This window comes from Chroicocephalus ridibundus, chromosome 8 (genome assembly GCF_963924245.1).
Source record: "Chroicocephalus ridibundus chromosome 8, bChrRid1.1, whole genome shotgun sequence".
Classification (NCBI taxonomy): Eukaryota; Metazoa; Chordata; class Aves; order Charadriiformes; family Laridae; genus Chroicocephalus; species Chroicocephalus ridibundus.
In genome coordinates, this window is record NC_086291.1 from 19,194,161 (window position 1) to 19,213,545 (window position 19,385).

The 19,385-nt window shown below is 51.8% G+C and overlaps 1 protein-coding gene across 1 annotated transcript; it reads right to left on the minus strand.

The window, feature by feature from the left end:
• Positions 1–1,247: 1,247 nt before the first annotated feature.
• Positions 1,248–14,447, minus strand: GFI1 (growth factor independent 1 transcriptional repressor). Its single transcript, XM_063343988.1, has 8 exons — positions 14,373–14,447; positions 14,056–14,261; positions 12,013–12,237; positions 11,541–11,747; positions 6,568–6,983; positions 6,342–6,479; positions 4,597–4,762; positions 1,248–2,527 (listed from the first exon to the last, which is right to left on the minus strand). Exons 3-8 carry the CDS (start codon positions 12,125–12,127, stop codon positions 2,349–2,351), a joined length of 1,221 nt encoding a protein of 406 aa, XP_063200058.1. The 5' UTR covers positions 12,128–12,237; positions 14,056–14,261; positions 14,373–14,447; the 3' UTR covers positions 1,248–2,348.
• Positions 14,448–19,385: the final 4,938 nt, after the last annotated feature.

Genomic DNA, 19,385 nt, shown 5'->3' on the forward strand with positions numbered 1-19,385 from the left:
ACAGCGGCTTCCCTGTGCAGTAAATATTGAGGATCACCCCAGGGACAGCCCCAAGCTGTGCCACTGGCTGAGCTGCTCCTCGGAGCCTCCCCTGGCCTGGGCAAGGCCTTCCCTGTTACCTCTTAGTCTCCTACTGACTTCTGCATTAATTAACCCAGCATAATGGGCCTAATGTGGTCTTCAGAGCACCTGGCAGATCCTGTGGTGCCTATGCTGCAGCCTCTTACCCTGACTGCTGTCGTTGCATGCCATGCTTGTGTTTAATAAAAGCCCCATCTGTGAAGTCTTGGTGTGGGCAACTGTGTGTGGAAGAGCTGATGTGCTGGGTTAGTCCTGCAGAGATACACCCCAGCCCCAGCCTGCAAGGGCAGCCCCGCGAGGATGGGGCTGCAGATGAAGTTCTTGGAGGTGGCTGAAAGCAGAAGTATAGAGGGACCTGGGTGGCACCATGGCAGGTGGAGTGCCATGGCCCTCAGGTGGGCAGGGTGCCCTGAGAGATGAGCCAGCCCAGCAGGGGCCTCTCCTCACTGGTTTCATCCAGAATAAAAGTACAAAGCTGGAAACAAGAGTATATATCCACACAAGGCTATGTGCACATGTAAAAGCCCAGGCTGCCATGCTGTGCCCTGCTGGGAAAAGAACAAGGGTCCCCTCTGTCATCCTCCTGCTTCCCTTTTGTATGGGCTGCAACTGCCAGATGGAGCAAGCCCCGCTGACAAGGCAGGTAAAAGGCACTTCTCTGAGTCCCAACAGGCTTAAGTATAAACGATGCACCTGCTGCTCAGGTGTCCCTGCAAACTCCCAGGCACAGACATTTAATCTTGGGGGAGGACATACAAGTTCCTCCTGGGCTGAGCAGAGACTTCTGGCAGTCTACGTTTCCAAAGCAGACACTTAAAACTTCTGTTTCCTCTCTAAACCCTTTTATGGTGGTAGTCCCAAGCACAGTATACCCCAGTCTTCAGAAGTGTGAACTGTTTAACTGAAATCAGTGGGAGTTGGACAGATAAATATGGCAGTGGTGTTCTTTAATCACCAGAGACCTCGTGCAAATTCTGCTGTGCCTACATTACCTCCTCCAATGCCATAGCCCTGACAATCACCATGCTGTACCATTGTAACAGCTGACGTTCTGAAGATGTGTGAAGATTTAAATCAAAATCACTCTGGACCATTCTCAATACTTTATTAACTTAAAACATTGTTCCAATAAATATGTACCAATAAACATAAGACACTCCATAAAATCTAAATAAGAACATTTACAAACCTGTCAACAAAGTAAAAACAACGTTTTTCTAACTGAGGTACATGCAGGGTCATTTAAGGCAAATTCAGTCAATTATACTTTTATAATGATTCCTGCCCACCTCAGCTGAGTTTCCCTTTAAAAAATAAAAAAAAACAAAAACAAATATACAAATGATGCTATTGAGTAGCTATTTTCCAGTTACTAGAACAAGCCCAGAGTGCATAAGCCAGTAATGGTTCTGGACAGAAAGTCTGTGCTCCTGCCCTCCTCAGTCACTTGTTGGACAGGTTTCTAGTTATAAGGCGTAACTCTGTGCTTTGGCTTTTCCTCTTGTCCTTCACAAGCTTCCTTCTCCCCAGCGGATGTAGCAAGAAGTAACCCCCCCATGCCTCGATCACACACGCACACAGCCAGGCCTTGCACAGACAGAGAGATGGCTCTGGGAGGATAAAAAGGGCCTTTCTATAACTGGTGATGCAGTTCCCGATTTGCACCAGAACAAGCGAGAGCAGGATCAGGCCCAAGCTGGTACCTTTGCTTAAAAAACAGCAAGATGTCAAACTGCACAGCTCAGTCATGACCCTCCAGGTTTTCCTGAGAGGAAACCAAGAGTGAAGCCATTCAGCACTGAAACTCAACCAAGGCAAGCACTCCCTACACCACATGCTGATGGCTCTCTGTCATTACCATGTAAACACCATTATACCCATGTTTCCCTGCAAGGTGACTCAAGCTACTGAAAACTTCAGGGGGTTCATCTTGGCCATGGGAGAAATATTTTCCAGCTTAGAGATATTTGGTAGCTTATCCATCTTTGGAGTATCAGGCTTCGTATCTAAAAGGCTTATTTTCCAGTGTTATTTCAGAAACAGAGAGGGGAAGAGAAAGAGAGAAACCCCAGCCTTTAATTTCCGCTTTCACAGTCATTCAGGTTGAGCTGTCAATGTATGGCCCTGTCCTCCTCTTTCCTCTCCAAGCTCCTGGTCAGAAAGGTAACACCAGGGTCTGTGCTCAGGACAGGGCTTGGGTTCAGCGGGGAAGCCAAGGGAGTCTGTTCTCATAGTGTTGTAGATGCTTTCCGTATTGCAGCTGGGACTCATTTCAGGCCGTGCTGTGTCTCCCGGTGTCTCCGTAAATCCACTTTCCGTTGGAAGCCTTTGCCACAGAGATCGCAGCCAAAGGGCTTGAAGCCTGTGTGCTTCCGACTGTGGGTGATGAGGTTGGAGCTCTGACTAAAGGCTTTTCCACACACCTGGCACTTGTGAGGCTTCTCACCTGCAAGCAGAAGGTGGGAGAGAAAGAGTGTGAAAGAGGCAACATGCTGCTTGCGCAGGACCAGAGCAAACAGGAAATGCACACCAGGCCTTAGAGCTACTCAAAGGGATTCCTGTGAGATTACCAAAGAAGTCATTCTTATAAAAAACATGCAATTTGGAACCCTGAAGCATTAGCTGAGCCTGCACTGCAGCTGAGCAGGCCTGGACTTGGCTGCACCTCCATCAGTCCAGTTATAGTCCTGGGAGCAGCCTGAAGCACAGAACGCTCTCAGGAACCCATAATTTGTGAATACATTTGGTTGCGTGAGGTCTGTGTGATTTAAACTCGCTTTGTGTCCTGGAAACATCAGGAACTCCTGGAAAGACCACCAGGTCATGCTGAACGTCTGACATCAATTATTATAGCATCAGCATGGGGGCAGGTAGAATACATAGATGGAGCCAAACCCAGTGAGCTGTAGTCTGTCCCCAAAGGAGGTATGAGGGCCCTTAAGTGAACCCTGAAGGACAAGGTTCATCCAGAGATTTGCTCTTCTCTCCATTCCCCACACTGAAATGCTAGCAGTCCCCTTGAGCCAACCCTGAAGTTCTCCTGCGGGCAAAAGGCATAAATGGGAATAAATCCAGTCTCCAGAACTTCTCCTGTGGAAGGGTCAGTGGCAAAACTCCATTGGCCTCCATGGGAGCAGGATCTCAGTGCATTTTCCGCATTATCAAATAACGGATAAAACCAAGAACCCAACCACAAAACCAAGCTTGATTTTCAGAATGGCTTTGCACCTGCAGAGCCCACTGACTTCAGCTGGAGCAACAAACTCTTTGCACGTTTGAAGACCAGATTCTTCAAAACATAAAATAATACAAAACCTGTTGGAGGCTCGGTTCACAACTGTATGCTGCATATGAAAGGGATCCCTGATTCTGTTAAGGACCGGTTTTTATATTAGCAACTTAAAAGCCCAGGCAGTTTCTTATCTCACAACAAAATAATGGTTTTGACTGACTCAGAATTTGTCTGAAGTTCTACTTAATCAAGACTTATTTGAAAAAATTACTATGGAAATACTTTTTGTATTACTTCCTAAATAGTTCATTTTCATCCAGTAAACATCTGGTGGAAAATCTTTATAAGTAACATTTATTGTTCACTGTTTGTCACCTAGAAAAGTCACAACCAAGCAGCACTACATATAATGCCATCTTTCTACACATTCGCCATTTTTAGCCCTCACCCTCGATACCTGCTAGTGGTCACTATCAAGAAACAGGATTTTGGTCATCTGAACCTTGGGTTTGGCCAGTACAGCTGTTAATTCGTGTCTACAACTGCTTCTGTATCTCACACGTAATTTATTTCCCTCTAATTAAATGAATGGTGCAGGTCTGAAAGGCAAGCTTTTCTGTTCTGATAAACCTGCCTTCTCACTGCATGATATGTTAAAAACAAGTTCCTTCAGTGATTCACCTGCACTTTATTAGTTTCCATGTTTATTACTAACAGTGAAACTTGAGAACTCTGCACCTCTCCTTCCATTCTGTACCAAACTGCAGACATTTCTCAGAAAGTCCAGGTGGAAGTGCAGACAACCTCTGAACAAATATTTAGACTAAGAGCTGGACCCTAGGCCCTCCAGCTTAGTGTTTGATCTAGAGGAGGAGACGACTCCTGCTGTTCCTATTGTAAATTGGTAGATGCTGCAAAAAGAAATGCTGCAATCAAATTCACCTGTCATTTTCCAGGGAACTCAGCTGTAAATCAAGGTTACACGAATATAATACTCTACAAATCATCTTACACAAAAGCCCTTTGAATAAACATTGGTGGATCCTATTAAGGGAACACCGATTGGATTGTGAGGATTTGGGTTATTTTGCAGCTGCTGTTCATGAAACCACATTCAAATCACCCTCCTTTGCACGAGTAGAGCTCAGATAGCATGAAGAGCAGCAGGGCAGTGAGAAGCACGGGGAGGTGCATGTACTGTCACAGCATGGACTGCTGCAGAGAGACCCCTTCAGCAAGCTGCCCCCGCAGTTGTAGCTAACACCAGCAGCTCCAGGGCTGACCTGTGTGAATGAAGGTGTGTTTCTTCATATCAGATTTCTGGTGGAACCGCTTCCCACAGTACTGGCACGGATAGGGCCGGGTGTCCGAGTGGATGAGCAGGTGGGTGGACAGAGTAGAAGACCTCTTAAAACTCTTGCCGCAAATCTTACAATCAAAGCTGCGTTCCTGCAGAGAGAGGAGCCCAAACACACAAATGTTATATCACAGCAGTGATCGCACCAGCAACAAACTGCCCAGCAGCATATCAGTGTTGCCCTTTCTGCCTTAGCAAGCACTTCCACTTCTCCAGAGAGCTGGGCTGGCCTGAGGAGACACTAACACTGGCATGATAGTGCCACATGATAAAAAAAGATAATGCACCCTCTCCCAGTACTGTGCACTGCTCCTCACAAAAATGTAATTGAACAGCAGGAAGGGGCAGGTGGGAGCAGCCCCGACCAACCAGACAGAGTCTGCCTGTACATTGCAAGCGGGGCCCAAGACATGATCACTCCACTGGGAAGCCCAACAGCTGCAGTGCTATTCAGAGGCCAGCTCTCCACTGTACACAGAAAGTGGGTGCTGAGGTCTGCTGGGGTCTCCTGGGAAATCTCTGTGGCAGGCTGACTTCTGCTGGCAGGGTAACAACTAACTGCTTATTTGTAGTTCCATTAAAATTCAAGCGGAAGGTACCTAGAGCACCTGGGGAAAACAGCTTTTTGGCTTACTAGTTTAACATATCAAAATAAATGCATGAAGACCTTGCTGTCTCCTCTCCTTCACAGACTTCTCTCCACCACAAATCATCTCTTCTTTTCATCCCTTAACTACCATCACACCTTCCTCTTCCCGATATGTTTTCATACAACCACCTTAGTTTATTGGGCTTTTAATGCACCCTCCCTAAAATGTTGTTCCCTCCATGGACACAATATGCAGTGCTGCTCTTTTCGTCATTATTTAATGGGTGATGAGATATTTCCCCTCATTGTGTGCTTTGCTGTTGCACACTCATGAAATTGTAAATAAAACAGCTAGAAAGGAAAAACCATTGCTGTAACTCTATCCTCCAAAAGCCAATCTGAAGAAGGAAGATTCGCCAGGTCAAGTGGGTGGGTGAAGGGGAAATGTGGCACAATATCAGCAGGTGGAAAATGTTACAAGTCCTCCTACCAAAATTAACTACCATATTCTTTTGGTGTGTGACTCAGAGTGTGTCGAGACGGGTGAAGTCTGTGTTCTATACCTGACTGGTCGTTCAGATGTTCCCTGCATAGACACAATGACTACAAACAAGGGAAGACTCACTTCTTTGGGGGAGGGGAGGAGAAAGAATGAGGAGAGCTGCATCGAAAGAAAGCACAGTGAGTTGCTTAAGCTGTTAAAAAAGGTCGACATCCGCATTACAATTTCCATCTCTGAGCGTGAAAATTTATTATTTATTATCTGTTACTTCTGGAGTGCCAAAAGTGCCCTTTGCTTAATAGAGATGCACGCAGGGTCTGGGGAATGGAAACAAAGCCTGTGTTCTTGAATTTGTTTATATGCTCCTTTGCTCACTAAGCTGCCCACCCCTTCCTCTGCCTGCCACCATATTCTTCACCCACAACTGCCCACTGCAGCCCTACCATGTTCTCTTCCTCTCCTCAGTTTAGATGCCCACCTACTGCCTGTGATTGCCTTCACGGCCTCCCCAGAGTCATCTGAAGCAAGCAGCTGGCCCTGGCCCTCAGACCTTCATCCTGGCAGTCTGCCCCGCTCTCACCTGCGAGTGCACGGCCTTGTGCTGCTCCAGGCTGACTGCATGGCCGAAGGTCTTGCCACACATGTCACAGGCAAAGGGCCTCGTGCCACTGTGTGAGCGGCGCACGTGTACCTCAAGGCCATGTGGCGTAGAGAAGACCTGAGGGGAGAGAGCACACAGGGTCAGGCTTGCCAGTGAGAAGGGGCCGGGGAAGAGTCATAGCCAGTGTGGAAGAAGGGATCCCTACCTTGCTGCACTTGACACACTTGTAAGAGCCAGTGCTGATGAGCAAAGGGCGGCACAAGAGGTCCGACTCCACTTTGATGCCACCTGGCCCCTTCTCTTGCTGCAGCCCAGGTGGCGTCTCAGCATAGAGTCCAGGTGCTGCTGCCGGTGGCCGCTCAAACAGCCCTGGGCCCGGGGAGCCGAAGTCACTGTAAAGTCCAAGGGAAGAGCTACACTCTGCACCATAGAGGGCAGGCTCGGAGCTTCGCTCGCAGAAGAGCCCCAGGGCTGAGGTTCGCTCCAGTGTCGGGCAGGGCCTGTAGCTTTGCACAAGGTGCCTCAGCTCGGAGCGACCCACGCTGTTCCACATGTATGGTTTGAAGGGCACCGAGAAGGGGGATGCTTCGTCTAGGGACGGACACACAGATCGCTCTGAGGCTGCAGAAACACAAGGGCATGGGAATTAGTGCACTTCACTATCATGTGTGCCTCCGCGCTATCATGGGCCAGAATCGTCTCAACACCCAGATTTGTGCCCAGAGCCAGACCCCTGTACTGCACATTAAGGCTGCCCTTTCATCTCTAGTGGGAGGACATTTCATATTGCATAGTAGGGATTGAGCATGCAGTACTACCTACTTACCTGCTCTCCCAGGCAAATCATTTCAAGAAGCCACCAATTCTGCCTACGTCCATCTCTGGGTGCCCAGGTGTGTACACATTGATCTGACTATGGAGACACTGAACAACTCAGTCTGCAATTTCCTTTGGTTTTATCTGCAGCTTCTCCGAAAAGTATATCTACTATGTCCCAAGATGGGCATCAGAGCTGACAGTCCACATATTTAAGCTGTGATGTAGATCCCACACATCCATATAGCAAATATGACATTACGGAGGTGCCAGAAGGCACAAGTCTGCCGAGATTTACCTGTTCAGCAAACTAAAAACTGCTTGTTGCACAATTTAATGCCCAAATATAGTGTCTCAACTTCATGCCACAACTCTCCATAACTATATTACAGCATAATTGAAATAAAGAACAGCTTCTGAGGTGGTTGCATGTCATGCCTCACTTTTTCAGAAAAAAATAAACTAAAATCAGTCCTCATCTGAAATAAAATCGTGGTTGTTTCAAATTGGTCTGAGTTTCTCCAAGTAAAGAAACTGAGTCCATCCAACACATAGAGCTTCACAAAATCATCACCTTTGGCAATAGCATCTGACCAAGGCAGTGTGCACCAGAAGATGAATCACACTTGGAGGGCTCATAGCAATCTGATGCAATGGCACGAACACAACCTTTGAGATCGGTGTCTAAAGGCACAAATTCTCAGGGAGCCTTGCATAGAGGAAAGCAGAGTTGGGCAGGGAAGATGAGGCAGCAGACCCCAACTGTGTGCCACAGATGTTGATTAATGCCCAAGGTGCTCAGCTTTCACTCTTCACCACAACAGGCAGCAGCACTGGGAGAGTCAAATCTCCCCACTGGACAAATGTTTTAGTGAACCAAGGAAAAGATTAATCAATTAACTGATGAACTGCTAATGCCTTCACAGAAACACTGGCATCCCTTACAACTTAGGCTTCCAGAATAACCTGCCTTACTCAAAAATTTGTCCACCCACAATTGCCCTCTTGCTTTTTGTCATTCCTGTCAGCTTCACAGCTCCCATGGCTTTCTCAACCTTCAACAAACCAAGAGAGCCCGGGGTGGGCTAGGGAAGGAGGGCATGATGTGTTAGTCTATCCATTTGGATAGGCTGATGGTCACTGAGGATTACAGAGGGGAGTGGGAAATGAGGTGGAGATAGAGCTTTGAATTACCTGACTGTTTGCTACCTTTTACATAATTTCAGATGTTAACAGTCTCAAATTCTTCCATTCAAATTAGCAGTCTTTTGGTTGGAAATATATGCGCACATACCAACTGGGACATTTGAACATAGCGATGAAATCAAATTAGCTGACATGGTGCTGAGCATGATTTTTCCTGTTCTGCACTGACTGCAAAGTTGTGGTCAGTGTCACATCATCTATCTTGTGTCTCTGCAACCAGTTTCAGTGTTGCCATCTCTCACGATTTTATCACAAGATTCAAAACTATCTTAAAGCCCCAGCTCCTGAAACTGCATGATTTCATCAGGCCCTCAGCTTTCCTTTTGTTTGCTTGTTCTTGTTTTAACTTTTTTTTTCCTCTTAAAGTCAACTTCTAGCCCAGACTGTAAAGAAAAGCAAGAAAACATAAACCCTCAATATTTCAACACTAGAACTGAATATCCATAAGGTATTACTTACAATCTTGATTTCTAAGCCAGTTCATGGAGAGGGAAAGCTGACCTGATTTTTGAGCCCTTGGAATTGGCAACACAGGACACGGAAAACACTGCACCACAGATCAGTTTGCGTGCAATGTTCCTTCCATCGCCTCACATGCATTGGAGACCTCTCAAGCACAAGTGCAGGGGAGCCACTCACGCTATACTTCTCAGGGGCAAGCTCAAGCCACCTAAGACATGTACCCAAAGCGACCTGCAAACCCTGTTCTGCCACACTGCAGGGCACTTCTGTGCCTGCCTGTCCTCCACTCCACAGCATCCAGGCCTCCGAGGGGTGAACAGGAAGGGACAGATTCTCCCTCTTCTTCCTAGCAATTCTGTGCAGCCTTTGTATATACCAGTTCTGAGAGACAAAAACATTAATACTCTTTTTTGAAGGCAAGGCAAATTCAACCCGAAATGGTTGGGAACAGATTGATATGCACAGCAAAGATTCAAGTGTCCTCCTCTAAAGACCACAAAATACCACGCTCTCTGCATAACTCCATTATACCCAGTAAAAGCCTCCCTCCAAGACTGCAGCTTCAACAGGCTCATCAGGACATACTAATATTCTGCTATCAGGCACCTTCTGTATATGCAAACACATGTGATTACAGACACACTTAGAAAGTGAGGTTAAATAACAAAGTGATTTGCACTGATGGAGTCAACAATGTATTAGAGCGTTAACAGGTATTGTGTCTGTGCAAGCCCACCTGGCTCGGCAGCACAGCACTCGAACACAAACCTGAAATCTGGCTTTCACTGCCTATTGAAGTGCAACCTGCACCTATGTTCACTTCTAGGGATAAGGGGTTGATAGTGCTACTCACTGCACCTGCCCTGAGCATGATTTAGAAACATCATTTCTCCTCTGCCCTGCCTGTCAAAGCACAGAAACTGTGCCCCACCCAGACAAACACAATCACAGAAATCCAGTCTCTGGCCAGTGTGTCTTGCAGAAGTGACCTAGGCACAAATTCCAGCTTCACGCTTAATCTGACAAAGCAGCTGGAAGGCAGAGGGGCTGGAGGGAGCTGCTGCAGGAGGAAGCCCGACTATCTAATCTTGCTGACACTGCCTTCATCATTAACGTAAGAGCACCTTTCTCGATGCACTGAGGTTCATTTAGTAAAGCACTTTCCTTACAGTACTTGGGAGTCCCTTTACCTTCCCGTTCATCCTGTGAATGGGATGGAAAGTGGGGGTGGGGTGGGTGGGAGATGGAATCAGCCCTCCCCCACTGTCCCCGAAAAATCTTGATCTGGAGATGTCACCCTCATTTTGCAAAGACACCTCCCCTTAGTAGCTGGATGGTTGGCTGGGAGCTAATGAATTCCACAACGGGGGAAGAAATGAGTGGGGAGGAGGAAAAGGCAGAGCAGCCCTGGTAAATACCTGCTCCATTTTACATCTGTCTTTTAGACACCTCGTGAAAACAGTCTGTTTCCCCTGCAGAAATTGTAATTACTTGGGGAAGGAGGAACAGGACAAATTCGTTAGAACAAAAATTACACACGTTGCTACACTTTGTGCAGAAATATTAGCAAAAAACAGACTGCTGCATTTGGTCCGGTCTGTCATTTTCAGGCTGAAACTGTCCCGTGGCTGGCTGTGATGATACTGCGCAGCATTTTGAATGTCTCCTCAAAGGGCTTTAAGACTCTTAAAAGAGGGGGAGGCTTTAAAAATGCAAACCCACATCATTACAATCAGCCATTGATATGCAAGGACACTATAAAGACGCAGTGGGAAAATCGGTGGGGAAAGGGGACTGTGTATTCATTTGCTGGCGCCTGCTGTCAGTTGGTAAAGCTGAGACAATTTTTCCTTCCGTAAGACAGAAATTGGTTGTTTTTTTTTTCCAGCTGTCACTTTTTAACCGAGGCAATAAAAAGTGTTTTTTATATATCCATATTTTTGTTATAAAATGACACCATTGTATTTTTAAACGAGATAAGTATTCGCGCCAGGCTGGGGACAGCATCTCCCACTGCTCCAACCACATCAAAGGCAGGACGAGGGAGCTAGAGACAGGCGCTGCAGCCATAAGTGTGAGTTTCCTGGATTTGGGGTGTTTAAATCTGACCGTCATTATTTTCATCTGGTTTTTACGAATGCGTTTTTAGAAAAGCAAAACAACAAAAAGAGAGAGAAGGGGGGGAGGGAGGGAGAGGGAGAGATCCTTTTTATAGGCAAGAGGCAAGAAATAACCTGAAAGGGAGTTAGGGAAAATGTCTAGCAGGTAGTACAAAACACAAAGTCAACGCAGTTTACCACAGGTATATAGATAGCCTAGTAGACGTTTTTACTGTCTTAAAAAACATCTAAACTCCGGGTAGCACGACCCTGTAGGATAATGCCGGGACCTTTAAAACATAACTAGCTTGCCTCTAGCAATTAATCAGAAACCAAAAAATCACACCCGATGGCAACACAACTTTCCTACAGCCTGTCACTCACTGCTCTCTCAGCAGTGGTAGACGGGCTGCAAAAGCAACCCGAAAGAGATAACCCGAAAACGAGTGGAAGGGACAGATTTGCCTTTTCCCACACGGTGGGAAAAGGCAAATCTGTCCCTTCCACTCGTTTTAGACGGCGGCACCCAGCCGTGAGATACTGCCCCACGGCACCGACACAGACACGCAGCCGGCGATGGTCGCCCCGGTCCTACCTGGCGAGACGGAGGGTGAGGGAGGTCTCCAGAAATCCTCAAACTCGGACACCCTGTCGCAGACGCTGCCCTCGCAGCTGGGCGCTGACTCGGAGGTGCCATCGGCAGCCTCGGTAAGGTGGGATTCCGGGGAGAAGCGCCCCTGGGAAGGCTCCGGATCGGGCAGGACGGTGCGGCACAGCCCCGTGTCCTCGGGGATCTTGCTGTCTGCAGGGCAAAGGGAGCGAGGGGGGCTCCTCAGTGCGGGTCCTTGGTGTGAGCCAGCCACCTCCCGCGGCGGCCCAGCTCCCACCAGGGTTTGCTGGCGGACTCTCTCCGACCCCGCATCAGCCCCTCCGGCGTCCCGCGGGGGCTGCGATGCCGTGGGGGGCTGCACAGCTACCGGCCGCTGCTGGTGTCGCCGGCAGCGGGGTGATGCGGGGCGGGGGGGCTGTGTCCGCCGCAAGCGAGGCTGGGACCGAAGATCTCCTACCTGCACAGATCTGGGCTAGCACCGTCTCCAGCCGCAGGCTGTAGTCCTCGTCGGCGGAGCGGGGCTGGTGGTAGCTGTGCGCTTTCTTGCTCTTCACTAGGAAGGACCTCGGCATGGTGGGGTGCTGCCACGGCCGACGCGGCCGCACTCCCTCTCCAAACGCCGGGCACGGCGGCGGCGAGCGTCACCCCCGAGTCTCCCGCGGGGCGGCGGCGGGGAGGCAACCTGCGGGGAGGCGCCGAGCCCGCCGGTGAGGGCCGGGGGCGCCGTCCGGGAGGGGCCGCTCGCCGGGGGCGGCGCGCCAGGTGGCGGCGCGCAGGTGGCTCCGGCCGCCGCCCCCGGCCTCGCTTGCCTCCCCCCCCCCTTCCCGGAGCGCACCTACTCAGCCCTCCGTCCCCCTCCCTGGTGCCCTTGGGGCCACCCTGGCCGCGCTCCGACGGCACGACGGCAAACGGTGCCCGGCCCGTCGGAGGAGGGATGCCGGCCCAACGGCGGCAGCCGGATCGCGGGGAACAGGCGGGCCGGACGAGCGGGAGCTGAGGGGGCTGGGGGCGGCGGGGGGGGGCGGTCATGTGCAGCCCTGTCCCTCCGCGGGAGCGCGGCCGCGCTGGGCGGAGTGGGCGCACCGCGCTTCCACGTTTGCGTTCGCGCCGGCAGCCGCGGCGCCAACAAAACGCACCCCCGAAATGGCTCACCGGTCCCCGCCACCCAGAACGGGCCGGACGGCGCAGGGCTGCTGCCGCGGCGGGCGGGAGAGTCGTTATAAACCCGACAGCCTAAACCCGGCGCCTGAGAGGCTGTTGCTGTCGGAGGGACTGATTCACCCAGCCAGCGCGAACCACGATAACGCGAAAACGAACAAAACGGAATCTCTCCGGCAGCCCGCAGCTGTTGGCGCCGCGGCACCTTGCAGCTGCGGGCACCGAAAGCCGGGGCGGGGAGAGAGAGACGAGGTGGGAAACCTCCTGGGGGGGCCTTGCGGGGAGTCGGGGGCTCGAGGGGGACAGGTTAGCCAGGGCTGCCCCGAGCCCGCTCCTCGGGGGAAGGCGGGAAAGGTTCACGGCAACCTGTCCAGCGCCGGGCCGCCTCTGTCGTTACACTTGACGCGGCGCAAAAAAAAGGGAGTTCAAAGCACGTTTATGTGGGTCTTTTGGGGACATCGGGGAGTTGCTGCCTTTTTCCCCCCCACCTTCCCGTCAGTGGCCTCAGATTTGCAAACGGGGAGAGGAGGGAAGGGGCCCGGCGCCGCACGGAGTTCGTCGACGGGGCCGCGGGAGCTGTCCCTCAAGTGGCAACCTTGTCCGTGCCGCGAAGCACCGGCCTCTCCGCGTCCGGCGGGGGCAGGGCCGCTCCCCGCCGCCGGGCAGGCACCGCCCCCGGGCACAGCGCCGGACGGGCGGGTGGGAGCGCTGCTGCCCAGGCCCACCTGCGCCTGACTTCATCCTTGAGCGGGGACTGGCAGCGAGCGGGCCGGCGCGGAGGAGGGAGGTGGGGGCCCGAGAAATCAAAGCGGTCCGATAACGCGTCGCCCTCCCCGACAGCAACGGACAGCCGCAGCCGTTGGGGGGCTGCGGGCGCCGTTTCTGCCGCGTGTTTTCCTCCAAAAGCCACGCCGCCGAGGCGCCGCCGGCCTCCCCCGCCCCGCCGCCGGCCTCCCCCGCCCCGCCGCCCAAGGCCGGTGGCTGCCAGGCTAGGTCTAGGCCTGTGGGAAGGCGAGTCCCGCACCCACCTGGCCGCCGCTCCGCTGCGGGCACCGGCCCCCGCGCTCTGACACCCCCCGACACCTCCCGCTAGCCGTTGGCCCGAGGGCCGCGCGGGCGGCCGCTGCTGGCGCCTGGCGGCACGCGGGGCCCGCGCGCCCGCCAACGGCCGCCGCTGTGGGGGCGCGAGGCCGGCGCCTCCTCGAGCCGGCAGGGGTGAGGGAGAGCCGGAGCCGTGAAGAGAGGAGCGGTGAGGTGAGGTGAGGAGAAGGGTCGGTACCACCCCGGCCCGCCCGCCCGCCGGCAGCTGCCCACGCGAGGCGAGAGAAGCGAGAGCTCTTACCCATTTGGAGGGGCGAAGGAAGCTGGGCTGCAGACGGGATTTGCGCCGCAGCCTTGCTAGTTTGGGTGACTTTAAATTTAGCCTCCCTTTAAGGAGCAATGGTGCTTGAGTTGGCCTTTTTTTTTTTTTTTTTTCTTGTCTCTCTCAACTCCTTCAGAGCTCGGCCCCCTAAACCACAAATTCCACTTCCTGAGCGTTAGGAGCTTCTGCAAAAAAGAAAAAAAGCTTTTAAAAAAAAAAGCTAAAGCCTCACAAAATCAGCCCTGTTCCCCCTCCTCTCTTTCTCTCTCATTTTTCCTTAAATGAAAATGTCTTACCGTATTCCACCTCACAGGGCTCGCTGAAGTGACATCAAAGTGTCATTCTGGAATCGGGCGTTTCATTTCTCTCGGGGTTCTGCTCTAGAAATTACACACATCTATCTGAACTATTCTTGGATCCCCTTCAACTTCCGCAACGAGAACAAGTCACAGATTCAAAACACAGATTGACGCGAGGCGGGCAGAGGCTGAGGGCAGGGGACGGAGGAGCCGGCGCCGGCTCCTCGCCGCATCCCTGCCCCCGGCCCGGGAACGGGGGGGGGCCCGCAGCCATCGAGCCGTGCGCGGCCTTGTTAATCGGGGCTAAGGCAGGGCCCTGGGCGACGGAGACCTCCCCTAGACTAGAAATAACTTGTTGTGGAAAACTCTTTTGGGATAAATACGCCCAACGGCGCTGAAAATACCTTAAGACCCAAGCCTAGAGGTTTGCTCATTTCCCTTCGGATTTAGGTAATGGTTAAATATGGAAGAGGTAGGCGAGATCCCCCACCCCCCCTCCTCCCCGGCGCACGGTGGCTAGTGTAGCTTGAGAGCAATTCGAACACGAAGGCGAAAGAGGAGCGCAGCCAGGCGAGAGGGAAGCGGTTGCCTTCCTCGCCTGTGTGCCGGTGGTCAGGCTGCTAATTACGGGAAGATCGGTGGGGCAGGCACCGGCGGCGAGTACGGTAGCAGGGGTCCGCGGCAGGCAGCGCCCCGCACCGCTCTGCACCTGCGGGGACTCCCGCGCTGCGCAGCCGGGAAGCCTGCTCCCTTCTGCAAAGAGGAAAAGGCTGGCCTCTTTTACACACGCTCCCCGACCCCAAAACACAGTTTTCCAGGTCTAGCCTCGGATTCCTGATGCAGCCGGGAAATCCGGCACGGGGCTTCGGCATCTTGCTGAGGTGGTTCTGGGCTTCGCTCTCACGCATCCCAGGCCACCAGCAACTTCGTTTCGATGACTGGAAGGGCTCTGAAGTGAGCGAATCGAGGTCTAATACCATTTCCCTTGCGGTAAAGACCTGTCGGATAAGGCAGGAGCAAACTTCAGCCTCCCTCACGCCTAGGAGCAGGATGGCTTTGAGGAATAGGTGTTTTTTCCTTCCCCCCCCCCCCCCCCCCCCCCCCGAAGTATTCACAGAAAAATTAGTCACTACGCGCCTGTGAGCGCGTGTGGAACACAGGATTAACCCGATTTCCCAAAATCTAAGCAAGCAAATATCACCACCAGAAAAACTGTCCAACCTTTTGCGTGATTCTTTAGTAGTGACACAAAAGGAAGTTGAAGAACACGACTGACACATCGCCCTTAACACCTTCGTTATTGCCGGAAAGTTCCTGGTGCTGGGCACAGCAGTTTTACTTACGGCATCCGTGTACCGTGATCTCCTTGCTGCGCCTTTGGTTGATTACTCTGAAAATCATTCACGCCGTCAGCTTCAAAAATAACGGAATCAGTAGAAATGGAATCAGTAGAAATTACCAGATCAGGCCAGCTCGGAGTAATTTCATGTATGCGTCTTCGTTGACTCACTGTGACTTTTTGCAAAACAATCTTTCTCGTTTGCCTCTGAAACGGGACGGTAAACTAACAACCTTTCGGTTGCTGTGCCCAACAGCGCTTCGACTGCGTGTAGCGAAAGCAACAGAAAACATTAAATTACCATTAGCGCTCATGAACAATTATGACCTGGTCACAATAAAATACACGTACGTCTTTATACATCTAAGTGCAAAATGTGTACGGGTGCTTGTGCGCGTTTTGAAGCGCGGCCACTGCCGCGCGGAGGACGCTCTCCGCGGCACGCACCGGCAACAGACACAGGAGTCGCGGGGCGTCAGCTCTCCCAAACGACTACAGGAGAAAGTGTAGGAAAACGGATTTGTTTCGTAATTTCCAAAACCCGCTCGCGCCTGCAACGCACGCTGTCCCCCCAGGTTTTCGTCAGACGGACGGTTTGCTTCACGCCGCCGGTGGAGACGGGGCAAGCGGAAGGCGAGCGCTGCCCGCCGAGTCGTGCCCAGGGCGGCCCGCCGCTCCCGCAGGAGCCTTGTGCCGGCTCCGCTCTGTTTTCGCAGGGTGCGCGGCCGGCAGCCTCCCGCCGCCCCCGGCAAGCTGCGGGTGTTGAGCGCAGGCTGCCGTTACCGGCAGCTCCGCGCCGCTGCGCCACGTGCCAGCGGGCGGCGGCGCGAGGCCGGGCGAGGCGGGAAGCGGCCCCTCATCTCTCGCCCCGCTGAGGGGAGCCGTCGGGGCAGCCCGGCGGCCCGCGGAGGCTCTTTGCCGGCTGCTCCCCACAACGCGAGTGCCTCGGCGCGGGGAGCTGGCGGGCGGTGCCGCCTCCTCTCCCGCGTTCCCGGGGCTTTGCCGGCCCCGGCTTACGCTGTAACGCATGAGGGTTTTTTTCATCTCGTGGACTTCCAGCTCTTTTTATCTGGAAATCGGCCCTCACGCATTTTACCTTGCAGCCCAGAAATATCGCTGGGTTGCTATCTCTGTGGAACAAGGGACAGAAAGACAAGTGCTGCAGCTCCTACAATCTGTAGGTAGGCCCTGAAGCTGGTTTCCACTCCTTTGCTTCCAACAGCCATCGTCCCAGGGCTCTTTCCACCCCAAGAGGAGCTTGCTATCTGTAGTAACAGCATGCAGAACAGAGGTGAAGGGACTAAGCTCTTATTTGTGGTTTATGGTGTGACCTGTGTGCCGCAGTTCAGTAACCTTTAAGATGGTCTTGTGTATGCAGTAGTTATCATGCGACACTGCAAGAGCGGTGTGACAATACCAAATATTCTGTGTCCTGGTGTGAAAAAGCCAAAAGCCAACGGTCCTGAGTTGGCAGAGGGATGTAATTCATGTGAAGTGTAGGTGATAGGAGCTGGAGATGGGTTTTAACAGAGCTGCTCTAATGCCTCCCCCAGAGGGAGTGTGATATTCAAAGTGAAACATAAAAACTTGGTAAGTTACAGTTGAATGCAATGGTAAGTACATGATCATTACCCCATAGTGTCAAAAGAGGGGAAGAAATAAATAAAAGGACAGGTTTAAAGGATGGGATTATGTTATAGTCGTGCTTAAGACTGAAGAACTACTCAATGTCATTTACTGCACTATTCACAGCAGCTGCCTGATGTCACCATTAGAGCTAAGAAGACACCAGATAAGGCAGCAAAGGCAATGGGATGCAGATGAAATCTTCACGTTCAGAAGTGATGAGACACTTTATAACAGGAGGAAGGATTTGAAGACCAGGATTTGACAGGTTAGCTGCTTGGTACATAGGGGAGGAGAAGCAACTGTTTACTCATGGAAGTCAGGATTGGGAAAAGGCAGCGAAGAGGGTGATTCTGTGGGGGACTTGTGTAACATACACACTTTAAAGTAATAAAACCCAAGATCACAGTTATCCGGAACACTTTCACTATGAGAAGCTACTAGAACTTGTAGCATTGTGCGTTCTGTTGGGAAATATGTCTTTATTGTTTTAATAACTTTTTTGTAAATATTTAATTATTTTTAACATGTCCTGCTTATTGTTTATTTTTTCCCACACTGTCTTGTCACTACCTTCTTTATGTTTCTCCTTGTGGCATAAACATGTGCCGTAAATATGCGAGACTGATTTTTGACAGCAATTTTTTGGATCACTGAGGAAACCAAAGTAAATTCTGCTGCACTCAGAGCAAATTAGAAAATTGCGCTCAGCGCAAACTAGAGAGGTGACAGTAGGCTGTGGTGTTTAAGGCTGGGATGAAAAGAGGGCTTCCAGCTTTGGGAAGCAAGGCGTTTGACACGGTCTCCCACAGCATCCTCATAGGGAAGCTTAGGAAGTGTGGGTTAGATGAATGGACAGTGGGGTGGATAGAAAACTGGTTGAAAGATAGAGCTCAGAGGGTTGTGATTAGGGGCACAGAGTCTAGTTGGAGACCAGTGACGAGTGGTGTTCCCCAGGGGTCAGTACTGGGTCCAGTCCTGTTCAACATATTCATCAATGACCTGGATGAGGGGATAGAGTGCACCCTCAGCAAGTTTGCTGATGACACCAAGCTGGGTGGGGTGGCTGACACACTGGAAGGCTGTGCCGCCATACAGAGAGACCTGGACAGGTTGGAGATCTGGGCAGAGAGAAACCTTATGAAGTTCAACAAGGGCAAGTGTAGGGTGCTGCACCTGGGGAGGAACAACCCCATGCACCAGTACAGGTTGGGGCTGACCTGCTGGAGAGCAGCTCTGTGGAAAGAGACCTGGGAGTCCTGGTGGACAACAGGATGACCGTGAGCCAGCAATGTGCCCTTGTGGCCAAGAAGGCCAATGGCATCCTGGGGTGCATCAAGAGGAGCGTGGCCAGCAGGTCAAGGGAGGTCATCCTCCCCCTCTCCTCTGCCTTGGTGAGGCCGCACCTGGAGTACTGTGTCCAGTTCTGGGCTCCCCGGTTCAAGAGGGACAGGGAACTGCTGGAAAGGGTGCAGCGGAGGGCTACGAGGATGATTAGGGGACTGGAACACCTCTCTTATGAGGAAAGGCTGAGGGATTTGGGTCTCTTCAGTCTGGAAAAAAGACGTCTGAGGGGTGACCTTATCAACGCTTATAAATACTTAAAGGGTGGGTGTCAGGACGATGGGGCGAGGCTCTTTTCAGTGGTGCCCGGGGACAGGACAAGAGGCAATGGGCACAAACTGGAACATAGGAAGTTCCACCTAAACATGAGGAGGAACTTCTTTACCCTGAGGGTGGCAGAGCACTGGAACAGGCTGCCCAGAGAGGTGGTGGAGTCTCCATCTCTAGAGACATTCAAAACCCACCTGGACGTGTTCCTGTGTAACCTGCTCTAGGTGACCCTGCTCTGGCAGGGGGGTTGGACTAGATGATCTCCAGAGGTCCCTTCCAACCCTATGATTCTATGATGATTCTAAGGAGTGGACCCAGAACCTTGCCTCTGCTGTGAATAGAAGAAAGTTGAATCAATGGGTTACAAAATGTAGACTATGCAAAATGGACACAGGAATTTTAGTTCTCATAGTGGGACGCTAGAAATTTCA

Bases quoted from the DNA above. Each gene is read 5' to 3' on its own strand.
- GFI1 (XM_063343988.1), bottom strand. From the start codon at position 12,127: ATGCCGAGGTCCTTCCTAGTGAAGAGCAAGAAAGCGCACAGCTACCAC. The intron at 6,480-6,567 runs GTAGGGATCCCT...CTCTCCCCTCAG, and splicing joins AGTGTGTCAAGTGCAGCAAG to GTCTTCTCTACGCCACATGG. The intron at 2,528-4,596 runs GTCAGCCCTGGA...TTCTGCTTGCAG, and splicing joins ACACACCTTCATTCACACAG to GTGAGAAGCCTCACAAGTGC.